Genomic DNA, 24730 nt, shown 5'->3' with positions numbered 1-24730 from the left:
GTCTGACACTCAAGGAGGTAAACCCTGAGGCACATGTTGGCAGGGGAAGGGAAGGAGGGATGAGCTTCTTAATTGGTTCTACATTAGAGGACACCAAGCCACAGTCACGGTCAATTGGACAGAGGCAGCGAGAGCTGCTGGACGGTCTGCTCACCCCGAAGTACCCAGCATGTGGCCCCCCTGCACCACCTGGGGACCAAGGGAGGGTGGTGGCGCTTCTCTGGTATTCTCCAGAGCACCCTGCCCCTCGAGAAACTGCCCTGGGCTAAGAGAGTTCCCAGCCAAAGGTCACGCCCCATCCCCAGGTGGTCACCATCTGATGACCAGCAGACATGGGGAAATAAAGACCTGCCCCTTCACTCCAAAGAGTCACCCCAACTTCAGAACCGCCCAGAGGGTCAGAACTTCCCACCCAGACTGCACTGCAGCCACTCCCTCTGCCCAGTCCTGCCTCTTCCCTTCCTGTCAACTGTACTGAGCCCAAGGGCACACTCCTTAGTAAGTGTCCAGCTGCTCATCTTCATCCCAGTCAGTCTCCCAGGAAACACAGACTCAGACAGACATTTGGGCATTCCCTCAGTGTGTTCATCTCCTCAAACCGAGTGGTGGTGGTGGGGGGAGGGCAGGAGTACAGAGAATCCGCCCCCTCACCATCCAGGTGAGACCTCACTCAAGGTCAACACAAGCAGCGGGTCAGGGGCGTGGCCAGGACTCAGGCCTGTTCTGAGTTGGCCCCTGTGCCCTGCGTCCAGCGGGTAGGGCTTGGGATGGCAGACAAAGCTCAGCGGCCCCCCTTCCAGTCAGTAGGTCTCCGACTTGGATGGGGACAGAACACCCGGAGGCCCACTGCTCTCATGAAATGCGTAATTTTGTCTGAAATCAGCAAATATCTTTGACTCGTTTCCCAAAATAAAGAAGTGGTTAGCCGTTGTCCAAGTTTTGAGAACAATTTTAAGGAGAAGCCCTTTGAACTGTTCATGAGCTTAACTTCTTTCTGCCACGTGAGGAAAAGGCATCCACAGCTCAGTTTTACTCAGAGACCCTGGAAGCAGCCCACGGATCGTGGGAGCAGAGTCTGCAGACTGCTGCTCTGGAGGGACGCTCTTTCCCTGCCAGCATTAACAGTGGAGGCAGAGCTTTAAAAGCTAATCCAGCTATGCACCTACCACTCCATGCTCTTGGCCTTTTATGGGTCAAATGTCCACTCGAGGTTGTGGAGTCAAAAGGGAGAGAGATTTGGAGTCAACAGAGGCAAGTTCGGCTTTGTCACTTCTTAGCTAACATTCCTGGCCTCAGTGATTCCATCTGTTAAATGGGGAAGCAGTACCTGCTCTCCCCCACCACAGAGGGAGTGATCAGAGGCATGGAGCAGATGCTAGCGGTGCCCTTTGGCCGCCAAACCTGACTGTGGTCATCTCTCCCTCTGCCACCCTAGGGAATGCAAGCCTCTCGGTGTGGTTTAAGCACCCAATGCTAGGAAAGTTAACCTGCTGTACGAAAGTGTCAGCTATCAAGGTCAAATACCAAGATATGTACCCATCATCAGCTGGGAAGGTTAGGGTCAACCTGATAACATTCTGCAGCCATGCCTCAAGTGTCAGAATCACACGCTCCACCAACAGGCGCTTGGCGTTGGCCTCCTGCTTCCAGACAATGAGGTCCTTAAACTGTCGGGGTCATGTTCTCCTCCTCAAAGTGCCCAAGCCCGGGGACTCCATGACGGCCAAGTGACAGACTGCACCGGATTCTAGCCTGTGACTGTCGCGCACGTGCTCAGCCCAGGGTTGCTGCCCCGAATTGCAGTCTGACCTCTGACAGGCAAGACGTCTGTTCCGTGAGTCCGTCTTCGGTCCAGCTGAGCACTCTCTCCTTCCATTTCAGCTGATTTCCTTCCTCTGGTTTCGGTCCCCACGAATGTGGACGCAGCTGCTCCTCAGCCCTCCGTATAAATCTGTCACGAGTTTACCGGCGGGCACGTCCTTCCCCTGCAGCCTCCTCCAGTCCGGGCCCGTCCATTAGCCTCTCCTCACAGGACATACTTTCCCTCCTTTTAATCATCTTTATTGCCTGGTTTTGGACTCTGTCCCGGGTCCACATCCTTTGCGAGGTGTGCTGGCCCAACCCGGAGTTTGCTAACAGGACAGCGGCCCAGCGGAAGGGCAGCTTCCCAGTGCTTGCATGTCACAGTCCTCTTCCTACATTCCTCGGTCGCGCTGCTGCTTTCCGGAGGCCTGCCCTTGTCCAGGGGACTCCTGTTGAGCCAGCCCACACGTGGAGGTGGGGACCTGGACGCTGAGCCCGGAGAAGCAGGTCAGAGGGTAACCTCTCGGGGGAAGCTCGGGGACTCCCCACACCTCTAGACACACACTCTGAGGACCATGGGACAGGGGAGGAACAACACCAAGCCTCTGCCCGTGCCAACACCTCCCCAAGTCCCCTGGCAACTCATTCCCCTGTTCGGGGGTTGCTCCCTACATCTTCCCTCCGCCGGGAACCAGAAACCAGGACGTAGCCTCGTGAAGCTGCACAGCAAACAGTTAGCAGACAGTGCATTCATTAGGGACAGGGTTTGCTCCAACTCTCCTGGCTCAGTGTCCCCTTTTTATGCTATAGCATAAAAGTGCCCAGTGGTTCGGATTTCTAATCTAGGGCTGCTCTCCTCCCAGCTACTTGTGCATTTGCTATCCTCTGTTTCCGACCAGCGAAATCCACCAGCGGATGATGAGGTGTTCGGGGTGCCCCATCTTCCCGCCCACCCAGAGCTGGGGCCACCCCCCCACATGCCACGTTCAGGGCCTGAGCGCGGAGGGAAGGATTCGGGACCCTGTCGGCCACCGCGCCGGCCTCAAGGAGCTGCATGAAAACAGGTACTTCTTGTTTTCTGAGCAAGGATGTCAGCGGGGCTGCTTCGTGGCTCTCTGAGAACATTCTCTAAATTTAGGTAAAACCACCTTTACCTTCATTAAAGGTAAAACCACAAACCATCGCCGTTATCGAAAAAGAAATCCCTACAGAGGAATACCTCATTTTAATTTCTCAGGCAGGAGCCTCCTTCCTTCCTTCCTTCCTCCTTCAATATTTCCAGCCAGACATCATTTATGCACGTTCAAGCAAAAAATACACTCGAACACCTCCTTTTGCACAAATGGCCACAACCACAAACACTGTTCTGCGCCTGGGGTTTTCCATTTGAAATAAAGCTGGAAGACCTTTCCCTGTCAGAAAGCCTGTCAGGAAACGAAGGCATTGCCCTCCCAGGACTCCCGGCCTCAGCTGCTCATTCCTACCCAGGGCTACCTCGGGGCGCCTTCTTCTGGCCCCTTGCTAACACCCAGGACTCTGAACTCCAGCGAGATCCTGGTCCCTGCCTTAGTTGAAGGGAGCTCCTCCAGGCATTCAAGAGCAGTAGCATGTGCAGTTGCTGAGCTGTGTGTCACCCGTCACAGGGGCAAGGGACAACTCCCAGGGACTGGGGTGGAGGACAGACAGATAACCTTGGAACTGCAAGCTCCAGAGCCTCCTGGAGGCCATGTCTCAAGACACGCGTCAGTGAGGTCCTTGCCCCTCGAGGACTGCGATTGCTGCTGCCGTAAGGACCGCGGTAAGAGCAGTTTCCTCCTGACTGTAAAACCTGCCCTGGACTCCTGAAGGCATCCATTCCTGGGGCCAACCAACACGAGCGTAGCCCCGGCTGCCTAAGCGGTAACCAACCCCACCGAGCTGACCTCGTCCTCGGTATCAGCCGGTGATGGGGGACAGCAGGTAACGGAGCCCCACGTGGCCAACAGAGGAAAAGAAAACGCACAGCTCGCGACAGAGTCTGTCCTACCTTCGGTCATTTCTCCGCCGCCGGAACAACTTCTTCGTGTGCGCAATCTCCACCTCGTGGGGCATCGGGTGGTAGCCCTGCAGTATGGGGGAGGAGGGGGCATCGTTAGCAACTTCTGGAAGAGCCCAAAGGACTTCTGGGGCTGAACTCATAACATCAATGACCGCCAACCCCCCAAAATGGAGCGTTTGGAAAAACTAGACTCTGACCACCTAAGCCAGGCTGAAACATGGAAAATACTAGTGTGAATGAATTTCCCAACAGTAGGGGGAAATGCTGGAAATACAGAATCAAACACAGTAGGGGGACACAAAGGGGACCTTAGAACTTGTCCTATCCAGTCAGTCAAATTACAGATGAGATCGAAAACGCTCAGGTCCAGAGAGGTGAGTGAGCCATTCAAGGTGTCACAGCGTTTACAACACAGCTGGGCCCACAGCCTGGATTCACTGGCTGTATGAGTGATACACGTTACGTCTCTAACATCAAGTTTCCTAACACAATGGGAATGTTAGTATCTTCTGGGCGGTCGAGAGGACCAAGGAGATGCAGACCCCTCGCCAACCCCGAGACTCACACAGAGGGGACATTGTAGGACCCAGGTCTCTCCATCCTAGTCTAGGACCCTCATGCACTTTCACCCAAGACCCTCATTCCTACACTCCCGGGGAGCAGTTGGGGAAAACATGCAAATAGCGCTAAATGCCTTGACATTGTTTAAACTGGGGAAAATCCGAAGGAGGGTGTTTTTGTATATTGTCATCATGACAACAACAATTTATACATTTACTTCGCAGTTGGTGAGAGACCCTCTGCTTGTAAAGTAGGGCTGGTCCCAGAAAGCCAGGTCCCAGGAAGAACGATTTGCAGAAGCTGGGCTGATGGCCAGCTCTGTTCTTACCACTTCCCTTCCCCCAGCAGAAAAGTGTGTTCTGGTGGGACCTGGGGTGACCACTGACAATCCATTATGGACAGCCTGGGGGAGAGTCAGGGGGACCTAGGCCTGGGGCTCTGGGAGCAGGGGTGGTGTGGCTTGGGCCTGGGACACCTGGCTCTAGGCTGATCAGAGCCCACAACCTTGGGCACGCACAGGGTGAGCGAGGGAGTGATAGGGCACAGTGTTCTGGACAGTGTCAGTGGCAGTCCATTTGGCCCAACCCCCCACTTTACAGACAGGGAGACTGAGGCCCAGGGAGCTCATACAATGAATTAGAGACACGTAGTTCTTACGGGCTGGCGGCCCAGACCCTCTATGCTGAGGGTACGTGCAGCCCTCCGGATTCGGGCTCCACAGCTGAGGGCCGTGCTGGCCCTGGGAGCTCAGGGTTTAGCCCCTGACCAAGGAGGGGGGCTGGATGTTTGCAGCCCTGGCTGTGCCAGGACTGGCCAGTCTCAGGGAGCTTCCTAGAAAGGGCAACAGACTCAGGAGGACACAGGGACCCTGGCGTTCCGGACATTCAGCCTCGACTCCTATGGAGTCCAGGGAGGGAAAGACATATTTCAAAGTATATTTTAATAACAGTGCGTCCCTCCCACCCTCTCTTGCCTCTAACAATCCAGCCAAAAAAGCATGAATGAATTCTGGGCTTCAGGAAGCCACAATGGGTCTCTGTGGCCTTAGGATGTGCTTTGTTTAATAGTTTTCTCAAAGGATATTATTTGCTTTCTTTAATACAAAACACAAACAAGGAAAAACACCAAGTCTTCCCCTCTCATTTCCTCTCTCCCACCCAGACCCAGCGCTGGGCTGGCCTCTTCCCTCCCTTCAGGCCTCAGGTCACCGTAGGAACACACTGGGTGTGCCCTGCAGAGACAATGGAAGGAAGCAGAGGCTCCCTCTCAAGCCGGTGGCCTGGATGGAGATCTCAGCGCTGAGACTGGGCAGAGGGAACTGTCCGTAACACTTGGCCCTCCATGAGCCAAGAGGTGCCAGCTTCACCCACCTGGGCCTCAGAGTCTGGGGCTCTGATTTGCATCCTGGCCTCCTGTCCCCACACACTGGCTGCAGTATGAGGGAGCTGCCCTGGGCCCAACCTCCGCATGGAGTCCGAGCTCTCCGCCAGGACTCAGTGTGGCCCAGTGGGCACAGGCCCCTCAGGGCTTCTTATGAAGCCACTGCTACGACCTCTGTCTCCATTGATCCATCCCCCCAAATTAATATACATACAGAGGGTGCCCCAAAAATGTATACACATTCTAAGAAAGGAAAAAACTGTATTAAAATTGTAATACTCAATGTATACTGATAAGAAAAGATGAATACAAGTCATGTGTATACATTTTTTGGGCACCCCCGGTATGGATATATAAAATATAACAGTAGTTAAAGGAATGATTCTGGAGCTAAAGTGTGACATTAAGTCTGGCTCTTCCTCTCGATGGCTAGGTGACTTTGAGTAAATGACCTAACTTCTATGTGCCTCAGTTTCTCCATCTGTCAAGTGGAGGAATAATAGCATCAGCCTCCTAGGGTCCTTGTGAGGGTGAAAAGCGTTGACTAACATGCAAAGAACGCAGAATGTTTATTGCCTGGTACACAATAAACCTCAATAAGTATCTCTAGTGTCATCATTATCGTCGTCGTCATCGTCATCATCTTTCCCACGAGCCTGACACTCTGCTCAGGGCTGAGTGTGCCAGGACAAGCAAGGTGGCTTTGGTTCCAGCCCTCACGGAACTCCCAGTCTTGGCAGACAGAGTCCAGCAGAGGTGGTTTGCAGGGGAGAAGGGTGTGGGAAGCCCAGGACAGGAAAGGCAGGGGGAGTTAGCAGAGGGCCTGGTGGCTCACATGGTGTGCTGGGGGACGATGGGGCAAGTCCTGCCTGTGCTCTTTCTGAGGCTGCAGACCCCAGTGGGAGGCCAAAAATCAGCTGAACAAAGTGACCAAGGTGATAGCCCAAAGCCTTGCATGTCTAACATCCTCCGTCGCCAGGAACAATCCAGACTACAGAAGGCCCACAGACCCACCCAGGGCCCCAGCCTGTCGGCATCGTGGTACACAAGTGAATGAGCCCGGCCTTCCCTGGGACAGTCACATGGAACCTGCAGGCACTCAGGCATGCGGTGGGCTGCACTGTATTTACGCATGCTTCGCCGGAGGACCCTCTTCATCAGACACTTTATTCCTCACACTCAAGCTGCTGGTTGGTACCAAGTGACACACAACCCAAGGTGCTGCCCACACTCTGCCCAAAACAAGGGCATCCGGGAGTCAACAGGGGCAAGTATGAGACCAACAGAAGAAGAAGCGGGAGAAAGATCTGTGTTTAGACACGTATCTTCCACCAGATTAGCTAACTCAGGCTAGTAAAAGTTCTTTAAAGTCACTGGCTGGCGGTAAGGCTTGTCCATGAATGTTCATAGGAGCGTTATTCACAATGGCCCAAAACAGAAACACCCCCAATGTCCACTAACTGATGACTGGGTAAATAAGAGGGGGCCTGTCCAAACAGCGGGATATTACATGGCCATAAGAAGGAAGGGCTAATACATGCCATAACATAGGAGGATCCTGAAGACATCATGGTCAGGGAAAGAAATTAAACACCAAATGCCTCAGATTGCATGATTTCTTTTTTATGAGATGTCCAGAATAGGCAAATCTACAGAGACAGAAAGTAAGATTAGTGACTGCCAGGGGCCGTGGGGAGGGAGCACGGGGAGTGACTGCGGATGGGTACTAGGTTTCTTTTGGGGAGTTTTTAAAATATTGTGGAATTAGACAGTGGTAATGGTTGTACAACCTTGTGAATATACTAAAAACCATTGAACTGCACACTTGAAAAGGGTGAATTTTATGGCATGTAAATTAAACCTTAATTTTAAAAGGTGGAAAAAGTATCTGAGAGTAGCATGTTCTAGGTAGAGGGAATACCAAGCGTAGAAGAAGGAGACGGAAGAGGAATAAACAGATCCAGCCACATGAAGTGTCCCTCTCTCGTTCCCTCTCCAGGAAGCAGTTGCTCTAAAACACGGTCCATAAGACAGAGCTGGAAAGGGTGGCATGTCCTAGGCAAGGGACACCCAATGAGAGGAGCTGACAAATAAGGAATCCGTAAAGGAGCATGAGTTTGTATCTCCAGGCCTTGCCGGGGTGCTGGTTTTCAGGCTTTAGACCAGAGATCCCTCTCTTCTTTTTAGACAGGATAAGTCCCTCCAGTGGAGAATGGCAAATATATCAGTCTTGTCAGAATTATCCTTTAAGAGCATAAGTGCCCTTTGCTCTAATTCTTTACTCAACAAAGCCTTCTACTCCATGCTTTGAAAGAGCTCCATGTGGACGGACGTCAGTCAGCTAACGTCAGTCCAGCATGAGTCCTCCCTGTAAGTGAAGGCACCAGCCTTCTGGCTCACCAGCTGGTTGGTGCATTTCGTCACAGGCTTCAGGTGCCTCTGCATCACCTTGCACCACCCAGGTCCTCCCTGCTCCTCCTCCACTTCTCCACACGGGAACCCTTCTCCCTGTAGCTCTGAGACCTGGCTGCAGTTCCCCTCTGTCTAACCTCTGACCACTTTCAATAACTAAAAGGGCCTGGGAGACAAGTAGATTATATAAACCAAGTCTCTCCAGGGAGGGAGGGAAGCTAATACTCCTTCCGCGAGCAGTGCTGGCAGAGCACACGTGCATCTCTCTCTCTCCCGCTCTCTCTCCCCGCTACCCTCTCCTTCTGTCTCTCCCTCTACCCCTCTCTTCCTCGCCCTCGCCTTCTCTCCCTCGCCTCCTCCCCCTCCCCCTCTCCCAGAGGTCAGCACTGGGTAAGACAGAGCACTGTGCACGCAGCACCTTGTTGCTTTGCTCTGGCTGCAGGAAAACACATTATGTAAAATCCACCCATTCCAGGGCAGAGTTGCTGGCCTCTGGCTGGGTGTGCAAGGGCCTGGCCCTGAGATGACAACCATAAACAAATCTTGGGTCTGGGGGTGAGGGTAGAGGGAGGGCAAAGAAAGCATACTGAGCAAGGACAGCACGTGCGCCTGGTGGCTCTGAGACCAGTGGATTCTATGATAAAAATGACACACTTCCACCGGGCCACAGACTCTCCACCCACCCCTGCGTCCATCCACTCACCCACACACCCTTCTATTCATCCACCCATCCTGCAAATATTGTTGTTTTAGGCACTGAAGACACAGTAGTGAAAAACAGGTAAGACGCTTATTTTCACAGAGCATCCATTCTAGTGAAAGGAGAGAGATAATATGATAAATGATGAAGAATGCTCTGGAGCAGAACAAAGCAGGGCCAGGGGCTGAGCACAGCCGGGGTGGGGTGGGGTGGTCCGGCAACACCTCTCTGTTACTTGATATCTATCCATCTACCCATCCACCCATCATCCTTGGTTCTTCCTCACCCGACCAGCACTGAAGGCCCACTAAGCGCCAGGTGCACCGAATGGAGAACGACAGAATGAAGAGACCCAGTCCCAGCCCGGGGAACGCAAGGGAACACAGACGCGCCAGCCCTTGGGAAAAGGGTCAGAGGCGCTTCGCCGAGGGGGTGGCCCCTGAGCTGAGTCTTACAGGTTCCGTAGGGGCTCAAGAACGGAGAAGAAGGCACTTTACAATGTCAACACGCTGGCCAACAGCGCCAGTGTCACGGGCGGAGTGTGTGGAGACGCGCTTGGCTCTGTGGGAGGCAATGGAGGCACCAGGCTCCGAGGGCAGTGCCGGGCCCGACCACAGCGTCGGGCTGGTACCTGCCACCAGTATCGTCCTCTCACCCCATCGAGGGTAGAACTGTGTGGCCCCTAAAAGGTTAGCTGTGGTTCTAACACAGGTACCTGTGAACGTGACCTTATTTGGAAATATGGTCTTTGCAGGTGTGATCAAGCTACAAGGAGGTCAGACTGGATTTAGGGTGATGCCTAAATGCAATACCTGGTGTCCTTATAAAAAGAACCACGACGGGAACACTGGAGTTATGCTGCCACAAGCCAAGAAGCCAGTAGGAGCTAGAAGCGACGCCTGGAGCAGGTCCTTCCTTAGCGCTTTCAGAGGGAGCGCGGCCCTGTGGATGTCTTGATCTTGGACTTCCTGACTCCAGCACTGAGAGGTGGTGAATTTCTTTAAGGCACCCATCGGCGGCACGTGCTTAGGGCACTAGCACACTAATATAGGTGGACGCGTGGGCAAACACATCTGTGCTCTAAAGAGGGTTATTTTTCTGACAGTACATCCTTTGCCAAAAGCAGTTGAATTTGTGTCAGTTATGAGCTCAGCAGGCAATTTCATCATATTTTTACAGAAGAAGAGGTTTAGTAAGGTCAAGGAAGTTGCCCAAGGCCACCCCACCAGCTGGCAGCAGCCTGTATCTGCATCTCCAAGGTTCCCGCTCCCAACAGTGATGTCACTTGTGCTCACTTGGGCAGCACATATACTGTGTTTCCCAGGAAATAAGACCTAGCCGGACCATCAGCTCTAATGTGTCTTTTGGAGTAAAAATTAGTAAGACCGGGTTTTATATTAATTTTTGCTCCAAAAAGATGCATTGGAGCTGATGGTCCGGCTAGATCTTATTTTCGGGGAAACATGGTACCAACTTTGATCTCACTTGGCTGCCAGTTATCAGGGCAGAGATGTGGAGGCCCACCCCTGAGGGCATCGGACAGCTCCCTCCTGCCCTACCTCTGACCCCGGGGTGCCCAGCCATGCACTGTGGGTCCTAAGGAGCGAGGAGGAGTGGCCGAGAGCAAGCCCTGTTCTGTGGTGGAGCCACAGCTGGGCAGCCCCATTTCTGACCACGCTACCTCCTACCAGGCCTGAGAATGGAGAGCTGGTGTCACCAGGCACTGGTTCCAATGCCCTCCCTGCAAGCATGTCTGCCCTGCAGAGTGCTTGTTGTGTCCCCTCAGATGGCCTGGCCATGGCCCCTGGGACAGGCCTCTGCTTCTCTGTCACTAGAGGGAGGTGCTCCTGGCCAGCAAGCCCGCCCTGCCCTTCACTCACTGGTTGGGGGGTGGGTGCCCCCTGGCTGCTGCTGTGCCCGACTGCCTTTCAGTCTGGCTGGATGAGGTTTAGACGTGCCCCACAGAGCTCAATCATATGGCCTGCAGCTTCATGGAACCCCGTGCCCACCTTCCCCCCAAGGGATTTCCCTGATATTCCTATGACCTTTGATCTCTGACCATGAACCCTGGACTTGGGCCTGACAGAAATCACCCAGGCCTAACTGTCTCACAGGTCTGTTATCTTTCTCCCTCACACACCTTTGCTTTTTGCAAATGGAGAGAGTGTTATACACAAACATGGAAGCTTCCTCCTGTTGTGTGAAGGAACCGCCCCGCCCCCCCGGCTTTGGGGACCTGGACAAACAGAGCTAACCACGTAGCCTGTAGCAGGAGGCCGTGCAGCTGTGAAATGCTGAGTTGGAAATACTGCGATCCTGGCCCAGGTGGCCCAGTGGCAGCAGGTCTCAAGTGGGGCGTGTCCCCCCGTCTCCTGACCAGGTAAGCCCTGCTCTCGCCAGTGAAACACCTGTTTGCCCTGGTCATGCCTGGATACTTGCCTCTCTGCCCTGACCCCTTTCAAACCACCGTCCCTCTCTTCTTCAGGAACTTGCATACTGTCCCCACCAGACTCCTGTCACTCTCAATAATGCTACTAAATACTCATACATGGAAACAAATGGCTTCCTTCTCTCCAGAAAATTCCAGATGACACAGAGAGGAGGGCCCTATGCATCTCCTGGCTCAGAAGAAAAACGAGCTCCCGGAGGCAGGACAAACCCTCAGACAAAGCCAGCGGACTCCACAGGCTCCCCATCTCCTGAGGGTGAATGGTACAAAGGAACCAGAGCACTTGCCAACTGTAAAGGGCCATAAAAATACCAAGTTCAGTTCCTCTGACAATGAGCTTGTCTCCGTAGTGGAGCCTTCCTCCTGCTGGGGGTCATGTTTTTTCATAGCTTCTAAGAAGTTATCCTACAAGGTCTTGTTCCACGTGGGCAGGATGTGTGGGTCACGTCCAAGCTGAAATAAACAGGTAATGTTTCTAAAATTCCTGGAACCTCGAGGCTGTATATCTATTCAGAGAAGCCGTCCTGTTTCAGCAAGATGGAGGGGTAGGCGGGCTGGCCATGTTCAAACGCGTGATTTTTCTAACTTTTAATTTATTTGTTTTACATTAACAGAGACCCTTTTAAAAACAATGCCTTAGCTGTAGTGCCAATATAAAAACATAGAGAAAAGTAGACAGCAAAGAACTCCAGAGGCTGCCCGTGAGCCATCAGCACCCACCCCTGCCTCTGGCTGCCCCGACTCGCAATGAACCATGAACCCCAACTCCACCCACTCTGAAAATCTCTCCTCTAAGTACCACACTGGATGCTGGCTCCACAAGAACTGGACATCTTTCTAGAAGAGGAGCTTCACTTAGGCTCTCCGGACAGCTTTCAGTGGCGTCTGTGACCCCCCCCGAATTGCACACGAATACTTTGCTTGTGGCGGTCTTCGGAGTGAGAGCCCCCAGGCATGCATCTGACACCGGCGGGTCTGTGCTTACCGGGCACTGCGGTTACAGAGGCTGGGTGGTGAGCTCTGCTGGCATGTCCCGCCTTCCTGGATGCACTACGCCAATAAAACCCACCCATCCTTTTTCCATCAGGTTGGGTTTCTTGCTGTAACCGCCAAAAAGAGTCTTGACTAATAAACTGTACACCCTGTTTAGGCAACCTGGGGCCCGGCTCTGTGGCCAAACTCAGATTCCACTGAGGAGGTACTTCTTCCAGCCCGTTCGGCTCCTCCTCCTTGTAGGAAATGAAGATGAAACTATCTGGCTCTCCTACCTCCTTTGTCGTGACTATTTAAGCTTTCCTCCTTGGAGTTCATGGGCCAGTAAATTCCCCTTTTATCTTCCTAACATTCTGAGGTGCATTTCTGTCACTTCCAACCCAAACAGTCCTCCATAATCCAGCACGATACTTCTTCAGGCGCTGCTGCGGTTGACTGTTATTGTGTCAGTGAAGTCACGGGAAGCAAACATGACCCTCCCTTTGGTAGCCACGTCAGGAAGAATCCCCTCTGTAAGTCAAGTGCAAAGGACACGTACTCGATAATTTCTGAATGAACAGAAAAAATAGATGAGAACATTGATGCAAAGGGCAGGGACTGAGAATGAACAGAAAAAGTGTTAGGAAATTGTTTCTACATCATATGGCGTAAAATGTAAAGGAAACAATTACTGAAGGGCTGCTTTTTCAACTACCATTGTCAGTTTCTTATTTTGCAAGCAGGGCAACTCGATAATGCGGTATGTGTTTGTGTCTGTGTGTGTGTACGCGTGTGTCTGTGTGTGCGGAGGTAAAGGGTGTGGTGTGTGTTTGTGTCTGTGTGTGTGGGTAGGCGTGTGTCTGTGTGCGGAGGTAAAGGGTGAGGTGTGTGTTTGTGTCTGTGTGTGTGTGTACGCGTGTCTGTGTGTGCGGAGGTAAAGGGTGTGGTGTGTGTTTGTGTCTGTGTGTATGTGTATGCGTGTGTCTGTGTGTGCGGAGGTAAAGGGTGTGGTGTGTGTTTGTGTCTGTGTGTGTGTGTATGCGTGTGTCTGTGTGTGCGGAGGTAAAGGGTGTGGTGTGTGTTTGTGTCTGTGTGTGTGGGTAGGCGTGTGTCTGTGTGTGTGGTCAGTGTTGGAGGAATGACTGTGACTCGATCACCAAATGAAACCAAGTGGCTCGGGGCCTTGCCCAGGTGACAAGCCAGGGTCAAGAGTCCAGAGGCAGCCCTGAATGCAGGCCTGTCACACAGGCTCACAGACCCAGGGACAGCCACATGACAATGACACGTGACAATGGAACTAGGGCCGACAGATGCTTTCCACTCCCCCGACGAGGGGCACCTACGGAGAGTCCAGGGAGCACTGACAAACTGAAAAAGGCAGCACTTGAAGCTGCTACAGACCAGAAGCAGGAAGATACATGAGAAATGCGAGCGATACAGACGGCTGTGGGAAAGGGCAGCGTGTCTGTTTTGCAGCCTCCGGGAAAAGCCTGGGCAAGACTGGACACATATGACCTGAATGTTGGTCCCTCAGTGATGTGTCTACAACAGATACAAGAACGAAAATCCTCAAAAAGTCCTAACACAGGCTCAAGAGAAGACAAAGACATACTGGGGCTGTGGCTTCTGAGGGAAAGAGACAGACTTTGGGAAGGAGGCAAGTTTGTGAATGGTCGTATGTGTAATACTTGGGAAGGTTCAAAGACCATCTTGGGAACAGAAGCAACAACAGACTCTGGAAGAGGAGTGACGACTCTCATAACAGAAGATGGCCACTGCGTTCTGCAACCACACTGTGTGTCACGGACATAGAATAAATGATCCTGCCTGTGTCCCAAAGAAATGCATCGGCCGCTGGAGAGAACGGATACACAAACGATTTTACTGCTCCAGACCAAGGTAAGTCATATGAGGGGGACAGCCAAGTGCAAGGAACACCTGGAGGAAGAGATGCCTGAGGCCACCCTCTGCGTTACACGTAGGCTCTTACGTTAACAGAAGCAGAGTGAAAAGGCGATGGCTCCCGTGGAATTTACCAGGAGGCATGCTTCAATGGTTTGCTGGCTTCTCCCGAGTAAACTTGGCGTGGCTCATTATATAAGTAGGCAGTAGGCCGGACTTGCTAGGTGGGACGGCACGCGTATGCACGTTCCTCATTCCATGCTTTTCCCTCTGCCTGGAACATCTCCCCCACTTTTGTTCACCCCTGAAATCCTGTCCAGGCTTTGCCATGGGCATAAATGCTCCATTCTGCAAAACCACCCTAATTCCCACGAGAACGAATCTGTTTGGTCACACAGCACATTGGACAGACTCTTCATCCTGGAGTCCAAACAGACTGGGTAGGCGCTTACAAGCTTGGCTCCCCAACCACACTAGACTTCCAGGAGCTCAGGGGCCGTGATTCCTTCGCTCCTGTAGGCCTCACCGTGTCGTAGGTACTGTAATCCATAATCGCTCATTGGATGGAAAGTTACGCTGACTGACCACCTTGGATGGACCAGAGCTGGGCCATCCCCATTCTATCCACTGTGGGCCAGCAGCATTTACACATGACCCAGGGGCCCAGGGGCCTACAGACTGCGCCCTCCTCCAGGCCGTATCTCCTGTGTTGCAAGAAGCCAGGATGCTCTACGGCCTCACGGGCCGTCAATGTGAAACTATGAGGCCCAGTGCTTAGTGACTGCAACGCTCCTTTAGTTAAATGGAAAAGGTAATGGGGACCTGGATCCCCGGTCCTCAATGCGTACCGGGGAGGACGGTGGTCGTGAGGGGTCACACAAGTGACTGAGGCCAGGCAGGCAAGCCCAGAAGTTCCACCCTGTCGGGGCAGAGGGATGGCTGACTGGCAGGGTACAAGGAGGTAGGCAGGGTCTCCTTAGGGACTCGAAACAAGGCTTCTCCTGCACGAGGCACTTTTAAAGTGGGAGGGCCCAAACTGTGACCAGGAGTCTGGCACGGACAGGGAAGTCCCACTCAGTGGCCCTTCCTGGATTACGGTCAGTGATTCCAGAATAGAATTCAGCCCCTGTCCTCTGCTCTGAATGTGTGCTCTTTGCTGGTGTGAAAACCCTGGGGGTAAAGCAGAGTTCTGGATCATAGTGGGGACCGTGGCCTAGACAAAGGCTGAGAGACTCTGGGGAGACCTCAGGGCCCTGCCTTCCCTGACACAGCCCTTAGTTTCACCTCCAACATAGCATTTTACATGTTGCAGATGCTTCCATGAGAATCGTCCATTGGCCGATGACACTGAGAGCAGGGGAAGAGGCGAAGGGAGAACATGTGTGGGAGATAGCTGGGACGTGAAAAAGCCTACCTCGTACCTCCTGGGCTGTTTGCAACAAGTTCTGCGAGCTACCCCCTAGGCCACCCAGGGATAAAGAAGGAGATACAGAAGGAGATGGCGAGGTGAGGGCATCCTTCAGCTGAGTCCCATGTGGATGAGCCAGCCCAACAATGGGGGGAAGCTAGCCTGCAAAGTCTTTCCTTCCCCTCTAGTCCTGTCCCAAAAATATGCTCCCTTCCACTGAGTGAGCAATTCTGTTTTCCTGGAAGGTATTCAAAAAAAGTCTCCTTACCATAGAAGGAACTAAACTATGTCTGCAAGGATCGTGAGCTATGATAACAGTAATAACCGTGCCCATCCCGTATTGAGGCAGGCGCTGAGTTAGGAGTTTTACATGTATTAACTAACTTAAACCTCACAACAACCCTGAGAGGGAGGTATTATTATTATCCATTCTCCACAGGAGAGGAAAAGGAGGATTGAAGAGATTAAATAGCAGAGCTAAAGAAAGGCAGCAAGTGTGTGGTGGAGCTGGGACGTGAGCTGGAGGCTCAGGACGAAACCACAACACAATACCCGTAAGAGCAGCAGATCTGAGACTCCGCGCCAGCCACAGCAAGTGGGGGTGCATTTTTCAGGCAACAGACCCCAAGTGTCCATCACAATGGACTCTACACAGCATTGTCACAGAGAAGGTACTCAACAAGCATTTGCTGATGGAATGAGAAAACGAACGAATGAATCATGAGCAGTTTCCAACAAGCCATGACAAAGGTTCGTCCGCAAATGGTTTTCCCTGGATTCACGCTGCACAGTTGCAGCGCTGAAAGCATAAACTCACAGGTTTGCTGTAATTGGGCTATGCTGGGGGTACTCTGCCTCTTCCCTCTCCCTCCTTCCAAATTAAGTCACTAATAGCTATGCTGCCAAGCTAAATATTAATACGATCCGTATCACGCAAAAATAATGGACCTCCCTGACAAATGTGTTGTCAAAAGCGAAAAAGTGTAAGGAACACGGTCTGATGGAGGTTTCCAATTAGGAAGAAAGATAGCAAAGCATAGATACAGATGAGTTCCTGAAAAAGCTGCTTGCGTGCAAAAAAATTTCTGTATGGAACTGTGTTTTAACAGTACGAGGAAATTATAAGTGCTATTGCAAATATCTTTGGTAAAAGAAATAATTGTCTCCAACTTATTAATTTTTTAAGTGAATACTTTAAGGACACGGGTTTGTACCTCTCTCTGACTACAGGAAATGTACCATTTCAGAAATTCAATTACTTGTTCCATTCCCAGAAAGCAGGGCTGACCTTTTGTTGTGTGGATGTGGGCCATTAAGGATTCTCTGCCACATAAAAGTCTTTATGGGTTGTCTTAAATTGGGCAGCCATTGGTTTCGGCTGGCTTACCAGGCACCAGCAGCTCTGATGACCTAGTTGGTATCTATTTCCCTCCATGTCTCTGCAGCAGACAGTGATTTGACCTACTTTCAGGGGCACAGTGATGGCTCAAGAAGGAATGGAGAGGAATACGAGAGCCTGGACACAGGACTTTGAAGCGCGGCTCCAGGCATTTTCTGGCCGTCCCCCTGCTCTGCTTGAGCACAGCTCTCGTCAGCTGTCTCGTCTCCAAAGCCTCTTCCTCCTGCAGACCCTCAACCTGACTCCATCCTCCTCAGGCAGGAGAGGAGTTCATTCCTAGTCCAGTCTGCCCGACCGCCTAAATCTATCCAGTTTTGATGTGGAGCCTCCCTACTGTCCCACCTCACAGCCCATAGGGAGGACCGTGACATCTGCACGGCCCACCGGGGTAACCCAAAGTGGTTGCTTGTGGCACCGGCTCCCCAAGGCCTGCACCCCCGGGCTGAGGGAGGATATCCAGATCCTGGCTCAACCAGGACTTAGTCTCAGACATCTATCAAGACAGTCTGCTCTGCTTTACGAGCAACAAAAAAAATTACGAAGAGTCTAAGAAGTGGTTTTAAAAATTCTGGGCATCTGTGTTGATGCATAAACTGCAGCTAGAAAGTATACGCAGGGTCAACTCTCTAGAGCAGAGGTTGGCAAACTTGGTCTGTAAAGAGCCAGATAGTTACTATTTTAGGCTCTGCAGGCCATATGGTCTCTGTCACAACTACTCAGCTCCGCGGCTGTATAGCAAAAGCAGCCATAGCACAGCACTGAAGCCCTTTCCAACAGTTTCCGGCTGTGTTCCAATAAAACTTTATTTATAAAAACTGGTGGGGGTCGGATTTGGCCCATGGGCCATCATTTGCCCACCCCTGCTCTAGAGAAATGCTGGGAGGCCAGGTGCATTTGGCAGCATATTGTCGTCCCTCTCTGGGTTCCGCCCCCCCTTCCCCACACACACTCAGTGGTGACTTCTTGTGATTGACAGGTACCCGGCATCACCATGTTCTCCACCCCCTACTGCTGTTGGAACCTGCTTTCAGGGAAGGGCTTGACAAACTCAGTCCCCTGAGATGAGACTAAAAGGATTATATCTACATTTCAAACAATAAAAACCTAAGGTCAGTGGCTCTCAACCCCGGCTGCTCACGGACAGTCCCTGGGGAGCTTTCAAACTTCCTGGTGCCCAGGTCCCACCCCAGAGGCTCCGATGCAAGTGGCCTGGGGGTGATGCCCAGGCAGTGGGGATTTTACAAGTGCTCCAGGTGATTCTAAAGGGTGGTCAAGTTGAGAACCACAGCCTTAGACCAAAAGGGAAACAACAAGATTAGTGGTTAGTGTGTTTGGAATAAGTGAGCCATGGTGGTCGAGTTTGTTTTTCCCCCTCTGGGATGAGGCTGGGGAGGAAGCATGCCCAGCGCCCTTGAAACCGCTGTACACGGGCAGTCACCTCAGCCAAGGCTGCTGCTGTGTAGGTGTCATCATGCTCTGGCAAGATCCAACACCTTCACATTTTTGATCCCCTCTTGACTCTAGTATGGTTCCCTGCTGGCAATACAAGCTTTATTAATATGGGTTAAACATCAGAGAAGCACCTAATGGTCCAATATTCAATAATCAATCAATCCTCAAAAAAAAAAAAAAGGTGATCAAATCCTGCCTTAAACAGTATTGTAATCTTTGCAGGGAGACAAGATAAACACAGATGAAATAAAAAATACGATTAGCCAGATTCACATTGTGTAATAATAAGGCAGTGATTCCCACACTTTACACTATAATCACCCGGGCAGATTTAAAAATTCCCGATGCCTGGGTGGTATCTGTGCCAATAAAATCAGAATGTCTGAGGGTGGAAGGTCGGCACGTTCTCTTTTAAAACCCTCAGGTGAGTCTGATGTGCAGCAAAATGTGGGAATCATGGTGATAAGGTCCCGCTACTCACAGTGTGGTCCATGGACCAGCCGTGTCAGCACCACCTGGGAGCTGGTTAGGAACGCACGGATTTGGACCTCACTCCTGTTCCACCGACTCAGCATTGCATGTGGGCTGGTCTCCATGCTATCAGTACCCACACTGAAGTTTAAGAAGTGCTGCTGTCGGTACCAGAAAGAAAAGACAAGAAAAGATTCTAGAATGTCCCAGCGGAGTCACCAGGGAACACCTCTTAGAGGAAGGGAGGAAGGAGAGATCCTGAATGATGGGAGAATTAGAGGCAGAGAATTAGATGGGATGGAAGGACTCAGCGGACAGAGGCAAGAAGGAAACCGGCCGTTAGGTGTGATGAACCAGAAAGAAGGACCTAACGAGGGGGCTTTACAGAAGCGGAAAATCAAAACATACTGAGTCACACAAGTAATAAAGTGAGGTTTTTGAAAAGGATAAAATGACAGGGAAACAGGGTTGCCCTAGAAAATTGGGGGCAACCAGTTAGGGGGTGGTGGATGATAAGAATGGATGAGGTCCTGAAGGAAGATTCCAGGGACTTATCTATGCCCTTCAGAGGGCTTCAGATTTTGTCACACGAGCCAGTGGAGCGCTGTGTGTTGCCTCTTGAGTCAGAGAGAGAGGCGACAGGACAGGGAACTGGGCAAAGGTGCTCAGACGATTTCTTTCACGAGGAAAGACTGGTAAGAGGAAGATCAGACAAGGGTACAACCTGGGCCTGGAGAGATGAGCACCTGTGGGAAGGTGGGAAAACGGAGGACGAAGAAAGACCTTTCAAAGGAGAGGACTGATTATATCTGGCAGGGGTGGACAAGACACTGACCATTCCGAGCTCTCAAATCTGGGACACTGAGCTATACAACTTCCTGGGTGGAAATCTAGAACCTCGGGTATTGTTCTAATGAACTCTTTTGGTAATGACCCCCCAAAAAAGTTACCTATGGGAAAAGACCAACGTCTCTAGCAAACGTGACTCCCAAAGGGAAGTTGAGAGGAAAAGCTAAACTGTACACAAGCCCTGGGATTGTCTGCAGCGCCAGTGGGCCATGAAGACCCACAGAAGCCCTTGAGCATAATCCCTTTGTTTCCAGGCCTCTGGAAGTCAAGTCGATTCCCAGTTGGGTTGGAAATGCCAGGAGATTTTTCCCATGTAGCAATAGACCGAAACAATAACTAGAGAGTGGATGTTACCACAATTGTTTCCACTGAAGTTATTTTGGGGGAAGTTAGGAAGATTGTCTATTCCAAGACATTTCCTTCACCCGATTCCTTTTATAAAACCATTGAGGGAAGAAGCCAGTGCTGCCCTGCTCACAAACACGTGTGCGGTGCTCCATGGCGAGTGCCTCCCAGCAGGCCTCAGTGAGCTGCCATACGCGACACCCACTTACTGATGCCCTTAGGTTGACTAGTGCCTCAGTTTTCAGAGTACTTCCTCAATGAACACCTTGCTTGAGTCTCAGGACAACCTCCTGAGACAGTGGCAGGCAGCGGGTAAATGTCTTCATCCCTATTCTAGAGATGAGGACATGGAGAAATACATGCACTGGGTCAAGGTCCTCCAGCTTGGAGGGGATTGGGCAGGGCAGGAGGCTGTGTTGACTCCCAGACGATGCCTTTGAGTCTTGGGCATGTTGTGGTACGTACATACCAGGTTGCTGCGAGTGTGTTTCCTCCCTGTTCACGGTCTAGTGACCATAGCCAGTCCCCACACCAGGCACTGGCTCATGACAGATCAGCCAAGTGAATGTGGGGGCCTGGTAGGGCCCCACTAGTCCAGCGCAGCCGTTACACAGGGTGCATGATGGGGGAAATGCGGGATCCAAGGCTGAAAGGAGAGCGGGGGCAGGACTGGCGAGGGCTTGCATGCCGGGAGCTTGGTCCTACGTGTGATGGGGAGGCAGGGAAAGGCTTAAGCACATTAGCGAAACAGCTGGATTTGCACACTTTGTAGATCACGCTGGAGCTAACATGGAGGATAGATTTAACGGGGTAAGCCAAACACAGGGTAGACTAGTGAGGAGGCCATCATAATAGTCAAGACATGACAATGGCTAAGGTAGGCATGAGGGAGATGACAGAGGGATGGAAGGAGCAGAGCCTATAAAGTTTAAGAATAAAATGGACCGGTTGTGGTGAAGGATGGAGATGGGGTGGAGCTAGAGCACCATCCACGTAAAATACAATGGCAAACACGACACCGCCCCTGGTCTGAAGGAATCCTACATCCTATCAGGACAGATATTAATAGAAAATAAATGAGTATGCAAGGCCAAGTGTGATTAACCTCAAGACGGGAGAGGTCACCGCACTCATGTTTTATAAGTTTGGATCGAGTCCTGGCTCACTCCTTGTTTGTCTATGATGCAAACATCTTACAGGATCGGGAAATAAGATAAATCCTTGGTACCTTCGGGCCAACGGTCTCGGACCCGGGCTTCACATTAGATTTTACCTGGGGAGCTGTAAACATAGTGCCCAGGACCCATCGCCCAGAGATTCTGAGAACAGGTCTTTTCAGTTTTGTAGAGGGAGCTGTAGATTCACAGCACACTAATGGTAGGACTGAAGGAAGATGTTCTTCGTTACTAACTTTGACTCTTTGAATCGCCTCAAGGTCTTCGGGTCAATTCTTCACGTAGCACAGAGAGGTCCCCTGCCCGGTTTCCCCAATGACCCAGCAAGGCCCTCCCTTGCCCTCGCCTGCAGGATGGGTTTGTCTGACCCTCTGTCTTCGGCCAATCAGGTTTCCTCCTCTACTGCACAGACATCCTGTGCCGCTGCCCAACCTGAGTGGCCCGCCTGACCCACGCGGCCAGTTACCGGTGCGGCAGCGCTCTGGGACGTCCTGAGAGGACCTCTCCGAGGGGGCGGGACATGTTTCCTTGACCACACTACACAACAGCCTGCTGGAACAATGTCCCTTTTCTTGCCGCCAGGAAAGGCCACATCAAGGAACATCTTCTCTTTTCTTGCCAAGCAAATGTTTCTGGTTTGACCTGGAGGGTACACTTGGGAAGAAAATAAAGATCCAGAGGCCACTGAGCTGCTCTAGAGGGCAAAGGTCAAGAACAAGAATGAACTGTTCTCTTACATTTTTAGCATGTTGAGAGAAGGCACACACACAGACGCTGGGACAGGTGGAAGACGGACAACTGCCCCTCATGGGAGCAGCTCCTGACCAGGTACTATACCTGGCCGGGCCGGGTGGGGTATGTGGACCAGGCGTATGAAGATTCTGCTGTCGGAATGTCTGCTTTTTCTGGCCGGCTTTGCTGAAGGTCTTTGTAATGAATTCCTCAAAATGAATTACACACTGCCCATAGGCATTCTCAAATATCACCTACGTTTCCATAAGGAGAATCTATGTGCTACGTGGCTGACCTTTGGCCAGAACGGGTGAATGTAGGGCCCAGTAGGGTCTCGCTCATGGCTCTGAGGAATTTGGGGAACGAGGCAGCAGCTTTTCTTCTCTGCGAATCCCCTCTGCACTCAGCCCCTCCTGGACGGCAGGGGTCTCTCTCCCAGGTCAGGGGCCCTCTGACTCACAACAGCTTCTAGAACTCAGCTCATCGCCTCTGTACTGGGAGAGGCAGAGTGCTGTGCTCAGAGCAGGGAAGTCTGTGGGGGCCTCTTTTCTCAACTGCAAAATGAGAGAAGCTGGACTAGACGACCTTACGACTCCTCTCAGGATGAACGTTCTGTATCAGCCTAAAACACGATGGTCTTGTGACTTCTTTCTGAAGAAACAGAGTTGGGTACCTTGCTTTGTTGGCTGTTAGATATTACTCTCCAAGGAGGGGTTCTCTTGAGTTGGAAAAGCTCTGAACTCAAAGTCTGGCCTTCTGTAAAATAAATCAATGGCGGAGGTATTCAACTGGGGCTTCTGTTTGTGAAATTTGCTTTAAGGGAGGAATGGCCTGCTGCTTGCACATGCTTTGCACAACTCCAGGAGGCGGTCCTTGCCTCTGATAGATTTGAATCATTTTGACAACGTCAGACAGAGGCTGTCAAGTGTGTTGACACCTTTTTCTAATTTTGATTTTGCAGGGCTGGTCCAGGTACTAGAACACTTTTCGAAAAGCCTTCTTTAGGGGCTAGAAATGGACTCACAGGCCTGGTCGACAGCGCGGCATTTAGGACAGAGACCAACGAGAGGATGTGATGCAGCTGCTGACGTGGGGCATGACGACGACAGCGCAGAAAATCCTTGTGCATTGTGTTCACGAAGGCTCCTTGTCTCCCGGTGCCGGGCAGGGCTGAGGAGAAGGCCTGACGGAGTGCCTGGCTTGGGGGGGCACAGCTGCTGTGAGCCACTTAGGCGGCTCTGTACTGGCTCTGGGGGTAGAGAGATGGAGAGGCCGCTCTGCTTGTGAGTCCCTTTGCTTTCTTCTAATTTCCTTTCTACGGAATGTTTCATGTGCAGACACTTTAGCGATGAACCCTTTTCAGAGACCTCTGTTGACGCTGATCCCTAGGGAAATTCTAGAATAAATTATTAAACAGATGTCCTAGAAGCCTTAGACGAGGGCCAATCATCAGCACTCGTCATAGATGAAACTGCAGGATGCATGGGAAGTGCAGAGACCTGAGGACCCTGGGCCCCAGATCTGTCGCTGGACTGGCTGTGTGCCCTGGGGTGCAGCCGTTCCCCATGGAGGGGCCTTAGTTTTCCCTGTGGACCGTGGCGTGTTTAGAATGCTTCCCTCGTGGTTTAGGGTGTTGGGTAGGGGGTCTCCAAGATGGATGCCCAGGGAGACTTCGACTCTTCTTCCACCGCCTGGCGCTGGCTACTCCTCACCCCTGCACCACGCTGAGGCAGCCAAGTAGCCCATGTCCTCGCCAGCTGCTCTAGACATCCATTCTCGGCGTCCCCTACTCCTGTGCCCAGACTTTTCTGACCCTCTCCCCCCACCAGCCCCATTCCATGCACAACCCAGCTTTAACCCGCCCTTTGGGGCCTGAGGTGACAACTTGTCAGTGGATGAATCCTTGCCAATGATGGGCTAGAAATGGATAGCTTCCACGGATAGGATGCAGAGTCCTTGCCCTGTGGGGCTCTGCATTCCTGAGATAGGAGACGCGGACGGAGCTGTGCAGACTAGCCCTCCATCCCCAGTGCTGGGCTCTTTGGGGCTCCGCCCTTGAGCACCAGGGTGCAATGCCAGCAAAACTGCCCTGCCCGCCCTTTAGGGCACACTTGCTTATTTCAACATTTCCAGAAATGAGCAGGAACTCCCAAGTAGGGAGATTAGAGCTACCAGAAGTTCCACACAAATGGTTTTCAGGAACTGCAGAATGTGTGGATTGTTGAAATGCGACTTGGCAAAAGGCAGGGACAGCTTGTTCTTTATATGAGGCCTTATGGAGGCAGTCTACTGTGGGGGTGGGGTGGGGTGGGGTAACGTTTCTTAGTGACGCCCAAGGAGAGAGGCTCAGGCGGCTACAGGAGAGAGGTCAGCACGACCAGGTGACCTGCAGCTTCTCAGGGGGCAATCCTAGGAGACAGCCTTGCCCCTCCCCTTTTACGTACAGTTGGCTCACACATCTGCTCCTCTGCTATTTTAGCAACTATCTATGGTTCTGGGATTTACTAAGCTCCAACAGGATGCCCAGCCCTGCCCCAGGTGTGGCACTGGACAACAGCCCTGTTCCCAGCACCTGGGGACTTTCTTGGGGAGAGTCTTTCTCACCAGAAGGTGTCAAGTGCAAAGCGAGGCAGGGTGTGGCTGGCATCCTAAATGGCTGGGGAACAGAGCCTTATCCTTGGG

At 51.9% G+C, this 24730-nt stretch overlaps 1 protein-coding gene across 6 annotated transcripts in view; it reads right to left on the bottom strand.

Moving 5' to 3' along the window:
• CTIF (cap binding complex dependent translation initiation factor) overlaps window positions 1–24730 on the bottom strand; it is a 260246-nt gene that overhangs the window by 118375 nt on the left and 117141 nt on the right. For all 6 annotated transcript variants that reach the window (XM_019721333.3, XM_019721357.3, XM_019721364.3 and 3 more), the window contains one exon: window positions 3830–3906. In XM_019721333.3, coding sequence (XP_019576892.3) covers window positions 3830–3906 — 77 coding nt within the window. The remainder of the gene's footprint in view (window positions 1–3829; window positions 3907–24730) is intronic.

Source organism: Rhinolophus sinicus, chromosome 4 (assembly GCF_057876585.1).
Source record: "Rhinolophus sinicus isolate RSI-liver-muscle chromosome 4, RSI-T2T, whole genome shotgun sequence".
Lineage (NCBI taxonomy): Eukaryota > Metazoa > Chordata > Mammalia > Chiroptera > Rhinolophidae > Rhinolophus > Rhinolophus sinicus.
The sequence above is the reverse complement of the archived record's forward strand: the minus strand, read 5'-3'. Positions and strand labels throughout refer to the sequence as shown.